The sequence below is a fragment of the Lemur catta genome, chromosome 5 (genome assembly GCF_020740605.2).
Source record: "Lemur catta isolate mLemCat1 chromosome 5, mLemCat1.pri, whole genome shotgun sequence".
Taxonomy (NCBI): Eukaryota; Metazoa; Chordata; class Mammalia; order Primates; family Lemuridae; genus Lemur; species Lemur catta.
Genome location: NC_059132.1, coordinates 5502161 through 5525443, shown reverse-complemented (window position 1 = coordinate 5525443; position 23283 = coordinate 5502161). Strand labels below are relative to the sequence as shown.

The 23283-nt window shown below is 40.4% G+C and overlaps 1 protein-coding gene across 1 annotated transcript in view; it reads left to right on the top strand.

Moving 5' to 3' along the window:
- SIL1 (SIL1 nucleotide exchange factor) overlaps positions 1–23283 on the top strand; it is a 195929-nt gene that overhangs the window by 125725 nt on the left and 46921 nt on the right. The window contains exons 6-7 of the mRNA XM_045550923.1: positions 1551–1742; positions 7068–7189. Of these exons, the coding sequence (XP_045406879.1) occupies positions 1551–1742; positions 7068–7189 (314 nt within the window). The remainder of the gene's footprint in view (positions 1–1550; positions 1743–7067; positions 7190–23283) is intronic.

Genomic DNA, 23283 nt, shown 5'->3' with positions numbered 1-23283 from the left:
AAAGAGGTGACACAATGGTAGTACCAAGTTATTTGGTAGTGGTGGGAGAGTTCTATAGCTTGATTGTTCTGGTGGTTACACACATCTGGATAAAATTGTATAGAATGATATAATTTTCATATTTTCATACATTTCATACATGCAGATGAATACAGCATGTAAAAAACTGATGAAATCTGAACAAGGCCTGTAGTCTGGTTAACAGTAGTATACTTAAGTCCTTTTCTTAGTTTTGATATTGCACTATTGTTATGTAAAATGTTAACATGGGGGAAGCTGGATGAAGGGCACATTATATTCTCTGTACTGTTTTTATAATTTCCTGAGAGATTATAATTATTTCAGAATAAAGTTGTTATTTTTTTAAAGGTCTTGAAAGCCAGACAGACATCATTTCTGTGAAGCAGATGTCATTAATTTCTTACTGTGCTGACTTGCCTGTCATCTCACTGCTCTAGAAAGTGACTCAGCCTTCCCAAGCCTTTTCACCTGCTTTGGCAGCCATCCAGAGTCCTCTAGCTGGGTGCAGGGAGAGCATTTCATGTTGTTTTAGCCCAAAGAATCAGGATGTGGTGCCCCATAGATGTGATTGTTCTGCTGAGAGCTTGGTCTTTTTTAAGACAGGCTGATTCATTTCTTTGGTTGGTGTTTCTGTGGAGCAAGAAACCCATAGGTAATAGATGAGCAATTTGAAGCTGACAGCTGCTCATCATCCTGCTTTTTATAAATATCTGTGCCTTTTAATTTTTCTTGGAAGGCAGATACATAAACCACTGTGACTTTCCAGATTCTCTTTATAAGCACTATCCTCTAAAATTGGGAAGAAAACAGGGAGTGTCAGATGTATAAAATATTTAATTAAAGTCTTTTATTCACCTGCAACATAATTTCATTTTAAAAATCTTTTTACGTGTGTGGGATGGGGAGGGACTGAGAGAAAATTGTTTGAGGTTTGAGTATAGTACATACAGTAATTTAACCATTTCAGTTGAACAAATTGTACACCTGTGGTTAGATTGACAGTAATGACAGTGATTTAATTTTCATCAGCAAATTACTCCTGCTCTGACAGCTCTTACCCACAGTTTTCTATGTCCATGTTTCCCTAAAATGTTGCTGGTTGGGTAGGCCAAGATGTTCTATGACTGTGGAAGGTAGAGAACCAGGGCACAGATTATTTTACCTTAGATCTCAGCTGTCCCATGGGAGGTTAGGGGTTGAAGGTGAGCTTGCCTTGCTTCCCCTGGCCTCAGTGATTGCCATAAGAAGACTTTCCCTTCTTCCTGAACATTGGAAGTTGGACTAGAGTAAGTGAACCTTGGAAAATCTTGAGTGTGTTTATGGGGTGAAGGCCTAAATGGCTAGATTCTGAGAGCTCTCTTCTCTGATCATGTTAGAAAGTATGAGGATTTTTGATAGTGCATGTTAGAGAAGACTGGGAATCTTGGAGCAGCAGTTCTTTCAGGATGGGCATCCACGGTAGACCACAGATGTCTTGGGGAGATGTTGCCAGTCAAGTTAATTAATCGTCTCTTTGCTGCTCTCCTTAGGCAAGGCAGGCTGAGGTGAAGCGGCTCTTCCGCCCCATCGAGGAGCTAAAGAAGGACTTTGATGAGCTGAATGTTGTCATTGAGACTGACATGCAGATCATGGTACGGCTGATCAACAAGTTCAATAGTTCCAGCTCCAGCTTGGAAGAGAAGATTGCTGCACTCTTTGATCTTGAATATTATGTCCATCAGGTACTGTGTTTCTTTGTCCGTAAGTCTGACTTTTAACTGACAGCTCCAAAAATAAATCCCCCTGCTCTAAACCCTAAGAAAATAGCATCAGCATCTTTACTTCTCTCCCAGGGCACAGACTATTTTTAATCTAGATCATTGTCTACTGTAGTAAGATACATTCTTAGAGGCCAGAGCCAAGCTCTTTTCATTTGGAGTGTTAACCTTCTTCATTTTTTTCAACATGAGAGTACAGCAGAGGTAAAATAGACACAGTCCTTGTCCCATGTAGCTTATAGTCTGGAAGGGGAAGCAATTAAGTAATGAACAATTGAACAAATAAATGATTAAATGATGAGATAATTTAAGATTATGATAAGGGCTCCAGAGGGTGCTATAGAAGTATATAATAGGACAGCTTAGAGCCTAGTCAGGGGCAGTAAGGGAGGTATCTCAGAGGGCATGACATTTAGGCTGAGCATTAAAGGATGATTACGAGTTGGCTAGGTGAAGAGGGGGACTGGAGCAGGGGTGGCAAACTGTCACCTGTAGGCCAAATCTGGCCTGATGCCTCCTTTTGTAAGTTTTGTTGGGACACAGTGGCTCCTATGTTTATACATTGTTTTATAGCCGTTTTCATGCTTCTGTGGCAGAGTTGAGTGGTTGTGACAGAGACCATATGGCTCCCAAAGTCAAAAATGTTTACCGTCAGACCCATCAGGAAGAGTTTGCCAATCCTTAGACTAGAGCATTCCAGGTAGAGGAATCAGCATGTGCAGAGATTCTGGGGCAGAGCTGGCTTGGTGAGATTGAGGCCTTGGAAGAGATTGGAGTGACTGGAGCACAGTGGCTGGGGGAGGGGTAGCATAGACAGAACTGGAATAGTAGGGAGTGAGAGAGACGAGGTGGGGAATATCATGCGCTTTATGATTTCAGCTTGGATCCTGAGAGCCATTGGAGAGTTTGAAGCAGGGAGATATAACTGCTTAGACTTATAATAGCTAATATTTATTGAGCATTATTGTATACCAGGCACTGCCTCGGGTGCTTTGTATACATTATTAGTTCATTCACTTCCGTAGCTGCCCTATGAGTAGGCACCACTATTAATCTCATTTTGTAATGAGCATAGTGAGGCACAGAGAGGTTATGTGATTGCTAACGATCACCCAGCCTAGTGAGTGGTGGAGCTGGGATTTGCAACAAGGTCTTCTGGACCCTAAACCATGTGTTCTTAATCTTTAGACCACTTTGCTTTTCAAAGGAAACTGGTACCTTTTGAACAAAGCTCAAAAGGGAATTAAGTGGAGCCAAGAGAAGCCATTAATTTATTCAGTAAATAAATTTATTGAGTGCCTGCTAAGTCCCACACACTGTTCCAGGCACTTGAGATATGAACAAAATTGGAGGTTACCTTCTAGCAGAGGCAGGTAGACAAACATAGCAAATAAGTAAGTTATGCTATATTTGAAGGTGATAAATATTATGGAAAAATAAAAAGTAGAGGAGGGCATTGTCAGTGTTGAGAAGGAGCATCTCGGGCAGGAGGAACAGCAAGTGCAAAAGCCCTGAGTGGGAGCATGCCCAGTGTGTTTGAGGAACCACAGGAGGTCAGCGGGGCTAGAGCCGAGAGAGCGGGAGAGGAGAATCAGAAGCAGCTCAGAGGGATAATGGAAGGAAGAACATGGGGCCTTGTAGGCCATGGAAAAGCATGAACTTGGATATTATTGGAAGATGTTGAGCAGAAGAATGACGTGATCTTACTTACCTTTAAGAATCCTTCCAGCTGCTGTGTTGAGAATTAGACTGCAGGCGGGGGGCATGGATAGAAGCAGAAACCAGACAGGAGGCTGTCATGGTAATCCAGACTAGGGACAGTGGTGGCCCAGGAGGCTGTGTAATCATAATCAAAAGCTTGTTTGAGATCCTTATCAAGACATAGATGCTCAGTGTCCTCCCATGCACGACAGTGTCCTTGTTCTCTATAAACTGGGCTAAAAGACATTCTTTCTTTAGGATTTTGCCAGCTTCTGTGGTGAAAGAGGATGAGTGTGCAGTGTATCTGCAGGAATTATGGGGCAACCTCTTCATCTTCTTTCTCTGCTCATAACTCTTTATCAGGCCTCAAATAGCAGGACTGTGATCCTCTTAGAGAAAAAAGTGAACCTGGGTTCTTGTTCCTGTTTCCAGTTTTGCTCTCCAGAGTAAAAAACAAAAACTCCAACAGCTTTTCCATTAGAGATATTTAAAGGATTAAGGATCCTAGGGGTTACTGGCCAGCTCAGTCTTGCTCTGATGTTGACAGCTTTATGTTTTCTTACTTAACAAACTTAGATGGATCTTCAGGTGTCAGGTTTCTATAGGCTCTTGCTCTGGCTGCACATGAAATACCAACGTGACTGGAGAGCTTATCCAACCTAGAAGGCAGTGAGTGCACAGAAGGCTTGAGGTAGCAGGGCCCCAATGCAGTTTTTTCCCCTTGCAGGTCCTCTGGTCACCAGGCAGTATAATCACTAGGGTGACATCCCTTGTGCTTTCACAGGTCACTGGGTGGGGTAAACAGTTTCTTGCACAGCACCAGTCTCAGCCTGAGGTCATCCCAGCAACCAGTCTCTGTGTAGAAGCCAAACGTGTCTGTTGGCAGCAGGCATAAATGTTCTGGGTTATTGGTGTCTTCTTTTCTTTTCATTTTCTTTTTAGCACTCTCTGGTAGAGACACTGGTGTTTTGTTTGGAAGAGTAAGGTTCTTGGGTCAGGTTGGTCCATCGGGCTGCCATGCCGCTGTGTTAAGCTGTGATTTCACTGGGGGATTAAATAAGACATAACTCAGCCTGGAGTTCCAGTTGTGATGAGGAATTAGGGTGATGTCGTGCCAGCTTCAAGGAAGATAGGACTTTTTTAGCCAGGACCCTCCCCCGTCCACTCCCATTCCAGACTCACTGAACGGAGGTTTGAGGAGCCACAGGCTTCAAGGGCCTGGACTGGGTCTGCCCAAGGATTCCTCACAGCTATATTTGAATTACTAAACAGGATATGTGAAAGGCAAAACCCTGTGAGTGGAAAACATTTTGTGAGTTATTTATAAGGAGCAGCCTCCGTACGCCCCATCTACCCTGCGGCGGCGTATTTGCCTTCTCTCACGTGACTCTCAGTTATGTACCATTTCTCCCTTTGTCTGTTTCCTGTTCTCTCATTGCCTGGTCAGTGCTCTGCTGCTTTCCTTTCCTCCTTTCCATAGCTCCCTTCTGTCCCCTTCCTAATATACTCCCTCCTTTACTGCTCTCCGCCTGTCCCACCCCACCCTGAGGGCAGCCTGAGAAAAGCTCTGGCCCCAGACCCAGATGGGGAGCCGAGGGCCTGGGCCTCTGGGCATGCCTTCTCCTGTGTGTCCCCGGGCAGGGCCCAGATTTTGATGTGCCCTGGGCAGCATGACTCTTTTCTTCCTCACTGCTAGTGAAATAAAAAATGAGAAAACATCTTGAAAAGGCTGAAGTGCTTATATAAGTGTCAGCATTTATATCACACTGAATGATCGTTGTAATAATATAGATAAACTGAATCTAGAACAGAACCTCCGTGACTCTGGGCTGTGTTGCTTTGGGGCTGACAGAGTGGCAGCTGCTCTGCTAGGAATTCATACTGGCTTTGAGTGGCCATTCCAGGCCATTCCAGTGACAGGATTCTGAGCCATGGTTTTGCATTCAGAATACCTAGAAGAAGAAGGATCACAGGATAGGCAGCGAATGCTTATTTTAAGAGCAGAATATGTGAGGAAGGAAGGTGCTCATGTCAGCAGAGCACCCAACTGTGGGTCTCCCTAGGTGGCTGGGCTGCGGCTCAGTAATCAAACCTGTTCAGAAGGACAGAGGGACCGAAAGACCCCTGCCATTGCCCGGGGCTGCATGGCGGAGCAGACTTCATGCGTGCTTTGCAATCTGGTTTGGCCATTACTTCAGGTCTGTGGTGGCAGGGGCCCTTGCATTTTGTTGGCACAGACACCTCAGATTGCCTTTTTTTATTTGCATTGGAATTTTATTTCAGGAACATTTTATCTGGTCAAATTCACATTCATCAGCTCAATAATTATTTATTGAGCACCTAACCATATGCTCTGCACTATTCTAGTCATTGGAGCTATCATTGGACCTACAGCAGTGGACAGACAGACAAAACCCCTGCTCTCATGGATAATCCATCAAAATGAATGATCTTTCAAGTGGTAAAAACAGGTTAGGCCCACCCAGAAACACTGGCAGATTCAAATACTGTTCTTCACGCTCAGTTTCTCTGTCCGAGTTCTCTTCCAGTTCAGAGGCAGAGGCAAGGATGCAGTCAGGTAGGAAATGGCTCTGTGCACCTGGGGGAGAAGGGTGGGTAGTAGTCACATCATTGCTGGGCTCTAGCTCCCTGAGTTTTCCTGGTGATCTGTAGAGTGGGATCAGCATGTGGGCAAGAGGCAGCCTTTGTAGCAACAAAGATGATTTTGAGTTACTACATGGGGAAAACAGGACCCAGTGACCTTTCTGAGGAAGTTGAGTCTTTTTCTTCCAGGATACTAATGAAGCTTGGGGAACGAGATCCCCTTTAAAATAAAGGGGGGAGAGAGTCTGGACTTGGGGACTTGGAGCTTAAATGATAGCCTAGACCAATGCTGTTTAATAGAACTTTATGTGATGATAATGTTCTGCGCTGTTCAATATGTAGCCAGTAGCGCAGCCTAGCCGAAAGCCTTTGGGAGAGTGATTTTCATGCAGATTTTTATCATGAATGTCTTCAGATGCAGCCAACCCTAAATGGAAGAGAAGGATACTATTGTTATTCCTCTCCTAACACTCTTATAGCACTCCCCGCTACTCTCCAACAACAGGGCTCCTTTTATAGTCCCTGGCTTCTAATTAAAAATCAGCTTAAAAGAAAAAATGTTTGCTACCTCCACTGCCCCCATTGGGGTTGGACATCAACAGGAAGCATGGCACCATTTAGTGGTGCTGATGGTGCCAGATTCTCTGTGTTAACAGCTTGTACATTAGGAGTAAGCTTTGTGACTCACTACGGTATTAGAATTTTCCAGGACATGTTTGGCATAAGCAATAGCTAGGTGCCATTTCCACTGATTCCCACGCAGGTACTTATAAATCATGTTAGATGAATTAGGAGTTCTCAAATTTAAGATTATTTAAAATTTTAATTTGTTTTTACAAACCCTTTCTTAGTTAGTAAAAAAGGCCATAATTGTTTTTTACTTGGCTTTTTAATTTGATTTTGGATAGTCACCAAAGGAAAGGCTATAAGAAGAACTTTTCTCTCCTTGGTGGCTGTACTGTCTAAGTAGTGCCTTTACTGCAGATGGACAACGCGCAGGACCTGCTTTCCTTCGGCGGCCTTCAAGTGGTGATCAACGGGCTGAACAGCACGGAGCCCCTGCTGAAGGAGTACGCTGCGTTTGTGCTGGGAGCTGCCTTTTCCAGGTGAGCAGTGTGGGTGGATGTCCCACTGGCCAGGATTGCTTGGAATAAGGTGACACTTGAACTTGTGCACATTCCTACCCACATTCCAGTGTAATCCCAATGAAACTAGAGTGAGATTTGACTCTGCCCTTATTCCAAGTAGATATGAATTTTTACCCATGTTGTCACCATCTGTGATTCTTTGTTCCCCTGAAATAGCGGACGTTTAATAACACATCTTAGGTCACATTCTCTGTTTTATTCAAGGCTAATAAAAAGTTAGACCAACCATAGATAGTAGGGAGGGAAGGGGGAGGGGAATAAACTCCAAGAGTTGATCCTTTTGGCAGTAAAGCTATATCTAGTGATGAGTAAGTGATGAACCTGACCAAGGAGGGTCTTTCAGGGGGAATGTGTCTTCCCCTAGTTGTCTGGAACCAATCTACGTGCAGTCAGGTTATCATACTCTCAGGGCTGGGAGTTCCTTAGAGTTTCAATTAGTCTGGCTCGTGATAGAAGACTGATCAGGCAAGTGGAGTGGGGAGGCAGCATCTTGAAAGAATGGCTGCAGAAAGATACGTCGACAACACATCATTTTACTCATCCTAAAAGGGTCCAGATGTCTCCATTGGAGCTATAGTTCCTCTCATTTTTGAAAATCTGCTCTTAGGACCATTTGTGCTTCTAAAACAGGAACAAATATTCTGATTCTTGCTGCAAGGGCGCGGATGGTAGTTATTGGGGGTCACCTTGCTTGGATGCGGGGGTTCTGATGTTAGAGGAGAAAGACTGAACATATTTACCAATGTAGGCTTTGTTTTGAAAACATTTCCTTTGCCTTTTCTTCATGCTTATCTTTTAAATCAGAATCTCAGTGTGATGCCCTCTCACTCTGAAAGGGTTCAGCATCTTTTCTTAGTAAATTGAGGGACAGAGCTAGGAAGGCTGGAAGAGTTGTTCCACAAGGAACACAAGGAGAGGTTGAGAGTGCTGCAGACCTTAGTTTCCCTTATCGCCACCCAGCCTTGATCTTCAAGCCCTGGTTCCCTGTGGCTTTGTTATTGACAGTTAAGGCTCTGCCCTCTAGGGCAGCTCCACCTCCCTTGGTCTCACCTCCCAGAGCCAGCTTCTCTGGAAGCCCAAGGAAATTTCCTCCTGTGCAGCCACTGGAAAGGTGGAGACTCTGTGAATTTGTCATTGGTAGCTGCGGTTTCAGCTCTGGGGAAGTCCAAGGTCTTAGCCTCAAAAGGCTTTAGAGGTTTGAGAAGTTACGTAGGCTCACTTTTTGCTTCTCAAGCCAGAAAAGAACTAAATCAAACATTGTTAACCTCTCTCTCCAGACCATTTTTGGAAATCTTTGTCTTACTCCCAAGTACTTTCTTTCTACATTCAATATGAACAAACTACCCTACGCCTCCCTTGCCATTGCTTCTGGAAATACTCTTCTTGGGGGAAACTGTGTAGCATCTTCATGTCACATCCTAGTTAGAGGGGACTAACTAAATGACTTGAGCAACATTCACTGGGCCTGCTTAGCAGACCAAAACTCACCCAGAGGCTGTGCCAGTATGTAGTGTTATTAAGACTTTTTTTGTGATTGTATTAGCTGAAGACCGTGTTAGCCTTTATGCAGCATCACTAAAATTTAAATAGAGAAAAATATAAAATATTGCAATTTAGTGTTTTGGTGGCAAGCAAACTGCTGTATTCAAAATGCTGTAGTTGAGTTTTTGATGGCTCACTGGAGGGCTGTTACAGTGACAGCATGATACGGTGCCAGAGCTTTTGGAAGCCAACAGCAGGCTCCCAAACACTATGAAAATGTCAATGTTTTATGCAAAGGAGAACTTGATGCAAGGTAAGAATATTTCTATCTAGAAAGGCAGTGCTCTAGCCTGATATTCATTATTTACTTTTTTTTTTTCTTTAAGTAGAAGATTTTCATTTTTTAAATTCTCTCTTTCATGGACCCTATGCTTTTTGCCTGTCCCCCAACTTATGAAGCCTGTTGAATTCAAGAGCTTGTGGCTACTAGGGAATAGCAAATGTCCCCAAGACAGCTGTCGGTTTCGGTATTCCATATCTCTTAGAATTTGAGCTTTCTGTTACATTTGGCTTTAGAATTTCTCTCGGTTTCTTGCAGGGCTACCACATAAAGCATATGACATTATTAATTTCTCCTGCAGTTACACAAAGCAGTGGCCCTACAGTTTCTTGTCTGCTGAATTGAGCATTTAAAGTAAATGTGTAAATATTTTACCCAGCATCTTCAGGTATTTTGAACCGAGAGTGTTTCTTGGGAAATGTAAAGTACCATTTGGTAGATACGGATGTCTCCCAGTTCTGTTTGCTTTGTTTTGCTACTTACTGTTTAAATTTTAATTACAAAAATAATACATACTCACTGGAAGAAAAAAATCAAACAAAATAGAAGTATTGAAAATTTAGACAGCCTCTTTGCTTTTAGTGGCTTTCTTTCTCTCACCAATTTTTGATGATTTTAATTTTTGTTTTAAACCATTTATGCTCTAAGCAGCCACATGAAACTTACCCTCTGTAAGGTGCTGTGCCTCCCACGGATGGGGACACCAGTTCCCGTGCTCAAGCAGCTTTCGATTTTGTTGGGGAAATAGATTAAGGAACTGGCTTACAATAGAGAAGTAGATGTATCAAAGAATCAGTTTAGAAGTACAGACAATAAATGCTAATAAAATTGAAGGTAAAGGAAAGAACTTTGTGGGCTAGGGTTATGCAAGGAAGAAATTAAGAAAGTAGTAGTTAATAATGAAAAAATCTGAAGCCAGCCACGTAGGGGATGTGGAGGAGGCAGGGGCACATCACAGAGATAAATTCAAAAGACACGCTGAAGGGACAAGTTCATTAAGCAGAGTGGTGCCTCCCTCCCCAGAATGAAGGCTTGGTTTCTGCAGTACTCAGAGTAGCTGGTCAGGCTTAGAGTTCAGTTTCCATTTGTCACTAATTGCCATTTGAAAAAAGTAATCAGACTTTGAATGCAGCTTAAGAGAGTACGGCTATCCAATTGCCTGGGCTAATCTTGGTTAATATGCTAATCAGTTCATCAGGTAAAATGGTTTGAGTACCTCCCTTGTCACTGTAGGAGTGTGGAAAAATTAGCCGCTAGAGACCAGAGGTTAGACTAGTCCTAGGGTCCCATTTGAACTTTTTTTCAGATGCTGGCATCTCCAATGTCTGACCTCATCCCAATCTCTAACCTTCTGTATTCTGGGCCTTCAGCCAGTGGGGCTACACACTCATTTCCTTGGCCTTCGATTTTAAAGGGTCAAGTGCAGTATCTGAATCATCTACTGTTATATTATTAATAATAAAAATAACACTCTCCCCTCAGCCTCCATATGTTATCTGAAAAACAATTCATTTCCTAGGCATCAGTTTTTTCCTTTGTTTTTTCATTTATTCATTCAATAATTATTTCCTGAGCATCCACTCAATGCTAGATCCTATGCTATGCTAGGAAGACAGCAAGATTAAGATAGAAAAGGGCCTAGGCATGGTGGCTTGTGCCTGTAATCCCAGCACTTTGACAGGCTGAGGCAAGAGGATCACTTTGAGGCCAGGAGTTCAGGACCAGCCTGGGCAACATAGAGAGACCCAGTCTTATAAAAATTTTAAAAATTAGCCAGGCATAATGGCGTGTGCCTATAGTCCCAGCTACTTGGGAGGCTAAGGCAGGAGGATCACTTGAGCCCTGGAGTTCGAGGCTGCAGTGAGCTATAATCATGTCACCTCATTCTAGTTTTGGCAACAGAGTGCCACCCTTCTTAAAAAGAAAAAAAGAAAAGGGATCCTGTCTCCCTAATTCTGTCTAAAGGGATATTAGCAGTAAACATGTAGTCAAACAAATATATAACTGCAAATTGAGAAGAGTACCATGAAGAATCAAGAAGAATTTTTTTAAATTCAAAAGATCTGAAAGGGATTTTGGAAGTTTTATCAAAATGAATAGATGTTCAGTTGCAAGTAACAGATTAATGACTAACACTGGTTTTAGATACTTAATTACCTCTCAGAGGAAAAGTCTGGAAGTAAGTGGTTCCAAAATCACTATAGTGGCTAAACTACACCATAAAGGACTTGGCTTCTTGTGTCTTTCCTCTCCACTGTCCTCCTTAGCATGTGGGCTTTTCGTCCCGTGCTGCTTGCGTCACTGGTCATAGGCAGCTGTGGCAGCTCCAAGACAACTGCAATCAGGGCAGGAAGAAGTGGGCGGGGTCTCCTTATCATCTTTCTTTTTATAAGTACAAAATCCTTCCCAGAAGCTTCCTAGCAAACATCTCTTTGTCTCCTTGGTCAGAACCAGATCACATGCCCATCTCTACGTCAGTCCACATCCACAGAGAATGGGATTACCACGCTTGGCTTAGACTATTTGTGGCTAATTTCCTCACATTGGGAAGGGAACTCCCTGCCTGAATATGGTGCTGCCCTGACAATATTGAGGTTCCTTAAAGTGGATGAAAAGGGGGCAGTGGTTGTTTAGTGGACAACAGTAGTAGAAATAAAAATCCCCAGGACTTGTTTACCCAGTTAGTGAGAAAATGAAGGGAGAAACAAAACTCAAATATCACTCAAACGTTTGGGTAACTACAATAATCAAAGTGCCAAGAACAGATAAAAAGAGAATGTGGGAGGAAATATTTAGAGAGACAATGAGTTCCTCTTTGTTCTCCTTGAGTTTGAGGTACAATCAGACACGATGGTGGAAATAGAGGATGAGACGTAGGAGAAGGGCTGGACTTAAGTGTAGACACTGGAGTCATCCACGGTGAGGCTGGATTTGAAACACCCACAGGAATAGATAGAACCATTAGGGGAGAAAATGAAAAGAGAAAAGAGGAACAAGGCTGGAAAAATCTTGGTGAATAACTACAATTAGAGGATAGTAAGAAGTTGTTGTTGCCATAAAAGGAGAAAGAGAGGGATTAATTAATTACAGACATCCCCAAACCCAGGGACTGTAATGACATGACAGACAAGAAGTAAAGTTTCTAAGGGAAAGTTGTGGCCAACATTGTTGACTGCTGCAGAAATGTCAGTGATGCCGGAGTACTCTTGAAAAGATATAGGGACAGAAACCAGACTGTAGGAATAGCGGTTCTGAGAACCTTAATATAATACACACACTCCTTTGTATTCCTTTTTGTCTACTCTTTTAAAACGTTTGGAAATAAAGGGAAGGAAAATACAGGTTGGAGGTGATGAACAAGTTGGTGGTGGCATAGGATCGGTGGGTAAGGTAAACTGAGTAAATCTTTGGGCTAAGGGGAAGAAGCCTAGAGAGAGAGAAAAGAGTGAAGAACACTGATGGTGATGTGGAGAACAAGAAGACAAGCAGAGGCTGGAGTCACCATAAGAACAAAAAGAATGTTCAACAGGAGACATGAAGCTGTGAAGATACAATGGAGGTGGTCAGAGAGATATGAGATGTTGGAAAAGATGGGAAATGAGTTTCAAAACATCTAGTCAGTGACAGAAGTAAAAACGAAGGTCAGTGGAATTGTGAATGTTGGTCCCCAGCAAGCTCTCAAAAGCCATCAGGAAAGAGAGGGGATAAGAGACAAAGGGGCTGTGAAATTCTTTGAGAGCAGCAGGAAAGAAACCTGAAAACTGGAGGCCAGCAGATGGAGATGGGTCATGACGATATGACACTGGCCAAATGGTTAAAAGTTAATGGTAAAACCTTAGTGGGAAGAGCAAAGCTGAGGAAGCTAGAGAGCCGCCAAAGCAACACGTTGTGGGGGCACATTCATTTTGTAAATGGGGGATGTATATAGCTCCAAATCTGCCAAGGAGGTTCCAAGGAAGATGCCAAGAAAAGAGGACAGAACAGAATCCTGTTCCAGGGATCTATCATAGTGAAACGTAATCTCACCATGACTGATGGCACGTGTACATTCCTTTCTGTCCTGGGCTCCATTCCACCACATCCTGCAAACTTTGGGTGATTCAAACGAAAGCCCTGCATACATGAATGCTTATGAGCCTGTGCAATTGCATAATAATTCATACATGTGCAGATGCGAATGTGGGTTATTAAAGATGGATGTAGGACACCAAAAGTCACTGAGGCAGGGACATGAGAACAGCAAAGCCAGCGCTACTTGGGGCAGGCACACCAGTTTCTTGATAATTTAACTCCTGTTACTTAAAAGGAAAAGGCTATATATAGGGAGATATGAGGAAAACAAAAGCAGGCAGTCAGTTTTCTGGGAAGTAAAACCAAAACAAGATTACAGAAAACTGTGTGGCCTCTGAAATTCACAAGGCCTTTCTGAGACTTCCCTTATACAGAAACACAAATGACTTGTCTGGGGCTCCAGAGACTCCTGGTAGGTCAGACTGCAGACAGACACACACAGGTGCCATCGTGAGATGAAATCAGGTCATAGAAAGGCCAATGAAAATAACTTACTTGAAGAAGGGGAAAAAAGGTTTGAGGGGAAAAAAAAAAAAATGAAAAGATGAAGTTGCTAAAAGCATCAGCACCCCTATCCCTGCATATCTTCTTATGCAAGAGCTTGACCTGCCTTATACGTGGGCAACAAACAGCAGAAAATGAGTGTATGACCCATAAATCAGTGTGAATAATATTTAAATAAAGGAACAAACTTTATTAGCCATGTAACATCCAGTAGCCATGTCAATTGCATTTATGTGAGCTCTCTCTCCTTGACTTTGGGATAATTGCTGCATGTTTAACACCAGGGAAGAGGTCTCTTCATCCACAGAAGTGTGTGTAGAAGCCTTATTAAGCAATTAACCCAGGTAAGCAAATAAACACTCCCATGAGGCAGCAAGATTAACACCAAGAGATATGTGGTAGAACATAAGCATCTTAACAGAAGAGAAAATGAGGAGGATAAAGGTTTGTATTGTAGAAAGAAAAAGCAATAAGAATTTTCATATAGTGGAAACTCATAAAGGACTCATGATGAGGGTGATGATGACATTGATACCACTTTATTATTGACAGGTACTTTAAAACCATTTTCATAAGATGTGTATTATTTGATACTCAACTTTGTGAATACATGGAGCACCTATATTGTTCTCAGTTAACAAATGAAAACAGTGAGGCTTAGAAAGTTTGCCCATGGGCACAGAGAGAGGAAATGGTAGAGACTAGACTTGAAAGTAGGTTTTCTGACTCTAGGTCCAGTGGTCTGCCTCGTCCTCCTAAACACTCACACATCTGGACTGACCAAGCAGTATTCTTATCTACCAGCAGAAAACTAAAAGGAATGACCTCTAGATAACGTCCCCAGCCCTGGGACTCTGTGGTTCCAGGGTGCTCACTATCCCTGGAATGCCGCCTTGATAAGGAGCAAGCTCATGCGTCACTGTGTGTGCACGCACATGTGTGGTAGGTGTGCACACACCTGTACACCGGGAGCACTTGGGGAGGTGCAGAGCCAATACTTAGGACATCAGGAGTAAATAATGGGCAGGGCATGGTGGCTCACAACTTTGGGAGGCGAAGATGGGAGGATTGCTTCAGGTCAGGAGTTTGGGATCAGCCTGAGCAAGAGCGAGACCCCATCTCTACGAAAAACAGAAAACATAGCCAGGTGTGGTGGCGTGCGCCTTTAGTCCCAGCTACCCAGGAGGCTGAGGCAGGAGGATCTATTGAGCCTAGGAGCTTGAGGTTACTGTGAGCTATGATGACACCACTGCACTCTAGCCTGGGTGACAGAGTCTTTTTAAGACCTTGTCTAAAAAAGAAAAAAAGAGGAGTTATTTAGGCAATTTGGCCTTGAGAGGAAGGGAGAAAAATGCCTGCAAATCTTAGAGTTTCTTTCCTAGGAAAACTGAGTCTAATGTGCTTCCTGAAAAAATATACCACCACATATAACGTCTTAATAGAAAATTAAATCTGAATTTGATCGAACTTCTAGATCTCACTTTCAATTTAAAGGAAATATTGGGGATAGGGAATATGGTAATCAACATAGTGGACTTGCAGTCAGCAAAGGCTGTGGGAAACTATAGGACAAAGTGCTGGATTTTTCATCAAATAAGCTACAAGAAAAAAGTAAAGAGGTGGAATGAAATTTATAAATTTAAATATACTTAAGATGCATATCAACCAATTACAATGTATTAGATCTTGACCAAATTAACAATCTGTAAAAAAAAAAATAATTGGGAACATTTAAATAATAACTTGATATTTGATAATGATAGTATTGAAAGTTTTTAGTGTGAAAAGATTTTTTTTAAAGAGCCATTTTATAACAATGTGCTGAAACATTTATGGGTTAATGATAGGATATCTGAGTTTTGCTTTATACTTACCTGGAGGAGGTGAGTGGGTTGCTGGGAGTATAGATGAAATAGGACTGGCCATGACTTCATAATATTTAAAGCCAAGTGAAGGCTCCATGGAGGATTATTATACCATTCTCTCTATGTTAGTATATAGATGAAAATTTCCCTGAGAAAAAGTTTTTTGAAAAGGCAGTTCTAAATTGGCAGTATTTCCAGGTTACTGGTAGAAGCATAAATAAATCCTCTTTGGAGGAACTTAAATCCAGGCCTCAAAGCACAGCCACAAACAAAAAACTTCCAGTGATCATGAGCTCACAGTCAAAATATCACAAAGTACACATATAATAAGGTATATGAGTGAAAGGCAACAGAAACAACATAAGCAAACCTTCAAAATTACACACAGTAACATTCTAAGGGCACAGAATATAAAATAATTATTTTAATATGTTTAAAGAAATAAGATTTTATCGAAAGTGTGGGCAAAGAACAAAAGACTATTAAAAGTGACAGTGACCAGACAGGTTTGAAAAATATGCAAATAGAATTTTTTTTTTTTTTTTGAGACAGGGTCTCGCTCTGTTGCCCAGGTTGGTCTCAAACACCTGGGCTCAAGTGATCCTTCCTCCTCAGCCTCCCAAAGTGCTGGGATTACAAGTATGAGCTACCATGCCTGGCCAGAACTTCTTTTTAAAATTTATTATTTTTAATTTTTTAATTGACAGATAAAATTGTATGTATATATCACGTACAACATGATGTTTTGAAGTATATATCCATTATGGAGTGACTAACTCGAACTAATTAACATATGCATTACATCATGTAGTTATTATTTTTATAGTGAGAACATTCTACATTCACTTTCTCCTATTTTTCAAGAATACAATATATTGTTATTAGCTACAGTCACCATATTGTGTCATAGATCTCTTGAAATTATTTCTCCTAACTGAAATTTTGTGTCCTTTGACCAATATCTCCTCAATACTACCCCCTATCTCCCAACTATCCTAGCTCCTGGGAACCGCCTATTCTCTGCTATTATGAGATCAACTTTTTTGAAGTCCACATATGAGTGAGATCATGCAATATTTGTCTTTCTCTGCCTGGTTTATTTCACTTAATTAATATAATGTCCTCCAGGCTCATCCATGTTGCTGTGAATGACAAGATTTTCTTATTTTTTATGACTGAATAGTATTCCATTGTGTATATATACCACATTTTCTTTTTCCATTCAATGGACACTTAAGGTGATTCACAAATAGAACTTCTTGAAGTGGAAAGTTTAATAATTCCAGTTAGGTATTCAGTAGACAAGGTAAAGAACTGGTCAGACACAGCTGAAGAGTTATTAAGTGAACTGGAATATAGAATTGAAGAAAATACCTACAGTGTAGCATGGAGAGACAGAAATAGAAAAATGAAAAATGAAAAACAGATTAAGAGATGTGAAGATTAGAATGTAAAGGTCTCACATGAGTTTCAGAAGGACAAAGAATGTGGGTTAGGCTATATTTAAAGAGTTTTGGCTGATACTTTCCTAAAATTGATGAATGACATGAATTGTGATTTAGGAAATCTGCCGAATCCCAAGCACAATGATTAAGAAGACATCCATTTCTAGTGACATAGTGAAACCATAGAAAGATAGGGTTATAAAACTAGGTAGAAAAAAGATAGATTAGCTACAAAGTACCAGGAGTGGCAAAAAGAGGGAAAACAATGCTCTTAGTATTCTTAGCCTGCTTGCTTTGTCTGAGAACTAGGCTCCATTGTCATTTCCATCAGTTCTAGACAGTAGTTTCCACCATGGTTCCATTTCTTTCTTGTTTCCATCTGCATCCCCTTAGACATCTGGATTCCGGAAGAATTCACTGTGCTCCCGAAATTGGAGGTACTTCAAGTCTGCCAGGTTTCTCATTAAGTGCTTGTTTATGGGCTGAGGTTATTGGAAAGAGTATAATTCATCTCTTTGAGCAAAGAGAAGAGTAAACTACAGAGACTGGTGGGGAGACAGCCAGCAAGCATGGGCTTCTCTTACTGTTTCAAAATTTCATACTTTTCTGCCTCCTATCAGGCTTCGGTTTCTCTCATTCTCTGTTTTTACTTTTAATACCCTTATCGGATTTGTAGAGAATATACTTGTCATCAAACATTTAAATGATATATGCGAGATTGACTTCGGGCATGACTGAGATTTGCTGACCCACTCCCCAGTGAAGCTGGTAAAAATTATTTAAAAAAAAATTAGTCTCTGGAAATAGCTCTAAGGGCAACCAGTAAATAATAAACATCTGTTCAAGGAAATCTGTGAAATTTGGTATGAAAGGTGAGAGTCTGTTATTTGACATAAGATGGTTCCCTCCTTATTTCCAGCTTAGTGAGGTGGAGACTCCACCTCAAACCGCCCAAGCTGAGAACACAGGGCTCCTTCCTTCTCCCTCCAACTCTTAGTTGGAGAGCTTCCTTCCCAGAGGAGCAGAATGTTAGCATTTCTCATCCTGCCCAGAGCTACCTGTTGCTGAGGCTAAGTCCCAGGTGAGTGCATTTGAGAGTTTGTATGTGTGTGTTTGGGGGAGGAGAGGATGTCCCTTCTTCAGCCCATCCCCCACTTGTAGAATGGAGGCTGTACGTTGGGTGTGGCATGCTGAGAATACCGGGCCCTAACTGCCTTCTCCCTGGATCCTGAGGTGGTGGTTCCAGGCCAGGAAAGAAAAGCTGAGAGGGCCTCCAGCTTCTGTCCCCCCACCACTGAGCACTCAACTCCTAGAATGGGGGTTTCATTCCCAGCTCCAGAGTCCTAACTCAGAGGTGTTGCCTGGGGAGGAAGCAGTCCATGAAACAGATAGCTCCTAATCTCTGCCCAAAGGAACTGGCTTCATTTGCAACAGAGGATGCAGAAGTTCAAACCTAAGGACACTTTCAGAGAGATTGTGGTGAAAAGAAACTGGGAAGAGATCCATGGACTTACATGTTCAGCATACACTGTGGGCAGGGTAGTTTGCTGGAGGGAACCAGGGAATAAGCCAGTTGGGACGAGCTCTCCTAGGATAAGAACATATATCAATCAAATAGGAACCTCAGAAACTATCTCTTCAAAGGAGACGAAGTTAATTGGGTTAGCTTGTGGAGCAATTTGTACCCCGAGGCATTGTTCTTTATATTTTAGGGATTAACCTTTTGTGTTTCAAATATTTTTTCCAAGTTTGTATTTCTCTTTCAACCTTATTTATGATACTTTTCTGTATGGAATATTAAAATGTTTATTTAGAGAAAGTTTATAATCTATTTTGTGATTTCTGTTTTTTATGACATACCGAGTAACCTTTTCTGCAACATGAGTGTATATAAGTGTTCTTTCTTCATATTATTTCAAAAATATGAAACATTTTAAACATGAAGAGGAGTTCAGAAAATCTTAAACTCACTACCCAGATTTAATTACTAAAATTTGCTGGTTTTACTTCAGGTTTTTTAATGAAATAAAATATTTGATATAGTTGATGATATAGTCCTAATTCTGTTTCCCTTTCTTCTCTCCCAGTGGTAACGACTGTTCTGAATTAGGTGTGTGTCATATCTGTTTTTTGTAGTTTATCGCATGTATCTATATTCATTGTATACACACACACACACACACACACACTATACATAGAAATGGAGTAATTTTTCATGTTAATGCAGCTCTGTGGGCAGCTTCTGTTTAGCATCCCATTGTTTGAATATGCTTAATTTATTTATTCACTTATTAATGGAAATTGAAGTTGCTGCCAGTTTTTTGCTATTACACACAACGTTGCAATGAGTATCCTTGTGCATGGCTTCTTGGGTAGATGTGCAAACATTTCTCTAGGGTATGTGCCTAAAAGTAGAATATGCTTTGCATATTTTCAATAAATGCCAAATTGTTTTCCAAAGTGATTGTTGGTGAAAATAAACATTTACTGTATTTGACAGTTTCTATTTCTCCACGTCCTTGTCAACCCTTGGTATCATTAAAGTTTTTAGTTTTTGCCAGTTTGATAAGTATGACACAGTATCTCATTCTTCTTTTTGATTTGTTCTACCCTGACTGCTATAGAGTTTATTTTTTCTCCATAATTGGAATCATACTATATAGATTGCTCTGAGATTATTTGCTTTTTTTTTTTTTTTGGTTGAATACCTTTTGTATGTTTTCTTTTTTCTTTTCCTTCTTCTTCTTTTTTTTTTTTTTTTTTTTGGTGAGACAGAGTCTCACCCTGATGCTCTGGCTAGATAGAGTGCAGTGGCGTCATCTTTAGCTCACTGCAACCTCAAAGTCCAGGGCTCAAGTGATCCTCCTGCCTCAGCCTCCCAAGTAGCTGGGACTACAGGTGTGCACCACCACCCCTGGCAAGTTTTTTCTATTTTCAGTAGAGATGGGGTCTTGCTCTTGCTCAGGCTGGTCTCGAACTCCTGAGCTCAAGCTATCTTCCCGCCTCAGCCTCCCAGGGTGTTAGGATTACAGGTGTGAGCCACTGCGCCCGGCCCCTTTTGTATGTTTTCAGTGAAGCTATCAAAGCTGATTCCTTTTTAAATTGCCTCATAATATCTTTTGCCCATTTTTTTCCATTGCATCTTTTGTTTATTTTTAGCAGATATTTATACATATTATATATAATCTGGGTACTGATATATGTTTTACATATATTTTCATATATGAAATATATGAATGCTATCTTTTGTCAGTTGTGTGCATAGCAAATATTTTCTGGTGTGTGGCTGGTCATTTCACATGGCTTATATTGCCTTTTGCTATAGACATTTTAAAATATTTTTACAAAACCAGAATTATCAACCTTTTCCTTAAAAGTTTGTGCTGTTGTGTTTTAAGAAATCCTTTCTTGAGATATAGAGATATTCTCCATGTTATTTTCTAAGAGTATAAAGTTTTGACAGTTAGGTTTTTATTTTTAAATTTATTTTTGTATGCTGAGATACAGATTTAATTTTAGTTTTCACCATGTGGCTAACTAGTTGTCCTGGCACCATGTAGTGAGTAGTGTGTCTTTTCTCTAGTGATATATAATGTTTTCTCTATCATATACTGAGTTCCCTTATTGGTATTGGTTTGTATTCTGATCCAGTGGTCTCTTTTTCTATCCTTGTACCAATATTTCAATTATTTGCATGAATTATTTCAATTATTGCAGCTTTTATAAGTTTGATATCAGGTAAAACAAAAATTTTGTCCTTATTCTTTAAAATTGCTTTGGATAAGGGATGTAAAGGATGGTACGACATACGCAAATCAATAAATGTGATACATCATATTAACATAACCAAGATCAAAAACCATATGATTATTTCAATAGATGCTTAAAAAGCATTTGATAAAATTCAACATGCTTTTATGATAAAAGCCCTCAAAAAACTAGGTATAGAAGGAATATACCTCAAAATAACAAAGGTCACAAATGACAAACCCACAGCTAACATGGTACTGAACAGGGAAAAATTGAAAGCCTGGCAGGGGTGGGGAAACTGTGGCCTTCTAGGTCCTTAAGTGTGGCCCTTTGCCTGAATCCAATTTCTATAGAACACATCCTTGTATTAACAAGGGTGCTGCAGAGAAAGATGAAGATTTTCTTGCCTCCTTTGGTGCTTAAAAAAAACCATCTTGAAATCAGAAGGCCGCAGGTTCCCCAACCTTGCCTGCAACAAGGCAAGGATGCCCACTTTTACCACTTTTATTCAATATAGTACTGAAAGTCCTGGCCAGAGCAATGAGACAAAAGAAAAAAAGGCATCCAAATTGGAAAGGAAGGCGTCAGATTAGCCTTGTTTGCAGATGACATGATCCTAAACTTAGAAAAACCTAAAGACTGCAACAAAAAACTGTTAGAACTGATAAACAAATTCAGTAAAGTTGCAGGATACAAAATGAACATACAAAAATCAGTAACATTTAAATACACCAACAGCAGTCTGAAAAACAAATCAAGAAAGCAATCCCATTTGCAACAGCTACAAAGAATGTAAAATACCTAGGAATCAGTTTAACCAAAGAAGTGAAAGATATATACAAGGAAAATTATGGAACACTGATGAAAGAAATTGAAGAGGACACACAAAAAATTAAAAGATACTCCATGCTTATGGATAGGAAGAATTAATATTGTTCTAATGACAATACTGTATAAAGCAATTTATAGATTCAGTGCAATCCCTATCAAAATACCAATGACATTCTTCATAGAAACAGAAAAAACAATCCTAAAATTTATATGGAACCTCAAAAGTCCCCAAGTAGCCAAAGCAATTATGAGCAAAAAGAACAAAGCTAGAAGCATCACACCACCTGACTTCAAAATATACAGCTATAGTAACCAAATTAGCACGCTACCATCATAAAAGTAGACACACAGACCAATGGAACAGAATAGAGAATCCAGTTATAAATCCACTCATTTGTAGCCAACTTATCTTCAACAAAGTCACAAAGAACATAAAATGGGGAAAAGACAGTCTCTTCAATAAATGGTGTTGGGAAAACTGGATAACCATGTACAGAAAAATGAAAACTAGACCCCTATCTCTCACCATATGCAAAAATCAGATCAAAATGGACTGAAAACTTAAATCTAAGACCTTAAACTGTGAAACTATTAATACTAGAAAAAAACACTGGGGAAATGCTCCAGGACATTGGTCTGGGCAAAGATTTTTTGCATAAAACCTCAAAAACAGGCAAACAAAGCAAAAATAGACACATGGGATTACATCAAACTAAAAAGCTTCTGCACAGCCAAGGAAACAATCAACAAAGTGAAAATATTTGCAAACTACCCATCTGACAAGGGATTATTAACGAGAGTATATAAGGAGCTCAAACAACTCAACAAAAAAAAATTAAACCTCATTAAAAAATGGGCAAAAGATCTGAATAAACATTTCTCAAAAGAAGACGTGCAGATGGCCAACAGGTGTATGAAAAAAATGTTCAACATCACTAATCATCAGAGAAATGCATATCAAAACCACAATGAGATATCATCTCACTGTAGTTAAAATGGCTTTTATTAAAAAGACAGGGAATAACAGATGGTTGTGAGGATGTGGAGAAAGGGGAACTCTCATACACTGTAGGTGGAAATGTAAATTAGGACAGCCACTATGGAAAACTGTATGGAGGTTCCTAAAAAAACTAGAAATAGAACTACCATATGATCCAGCAGTTCCACTGCTGGCTACATAATGCAAAAGAAAGGAAATCAGTATACTGAAGAGATAATCTGTACTGTTATGTTTATTGCAGCAAAATTCACAATAGTCAAAATATGGAATTAACCTAAGTGCCCATCAATAGATTAATGGATAAAGAAATGTGGCATATATACACAGCAAAATATTATTCAGCCATAAAAAAGGATGAAATCCTGTCATTTGCAGCAGTGTAGATTGACCTGGGAGTCATTACCTTAAGTGAAATAAGCCAAGGCACAGAAAGACAAATGTTACATGTTCTCACTCATATGTAGGTGCTAAAAAAGTGGATCTCATGAAGAGAAGGTAGGAAGGGTAAAGGGGAGGGGAGGATGAAGAGAGGTTGATTAATGGGTATAAATATACTATTTGATAGAAACAATACGATGCAGTGTTTGATAGATTGGTAGAGTGACTATAGTGTACAATAATATTTCTAGCATAAAGAAAAGACAAATATTTAAGGTGACAGACATCCCATTTGTACTGATGTAATCATTACAAATTATATGAATATGTTAAATTATCACATGTACCCCAAGAATATGTACATCTATCTATCAATTAAAAATGCC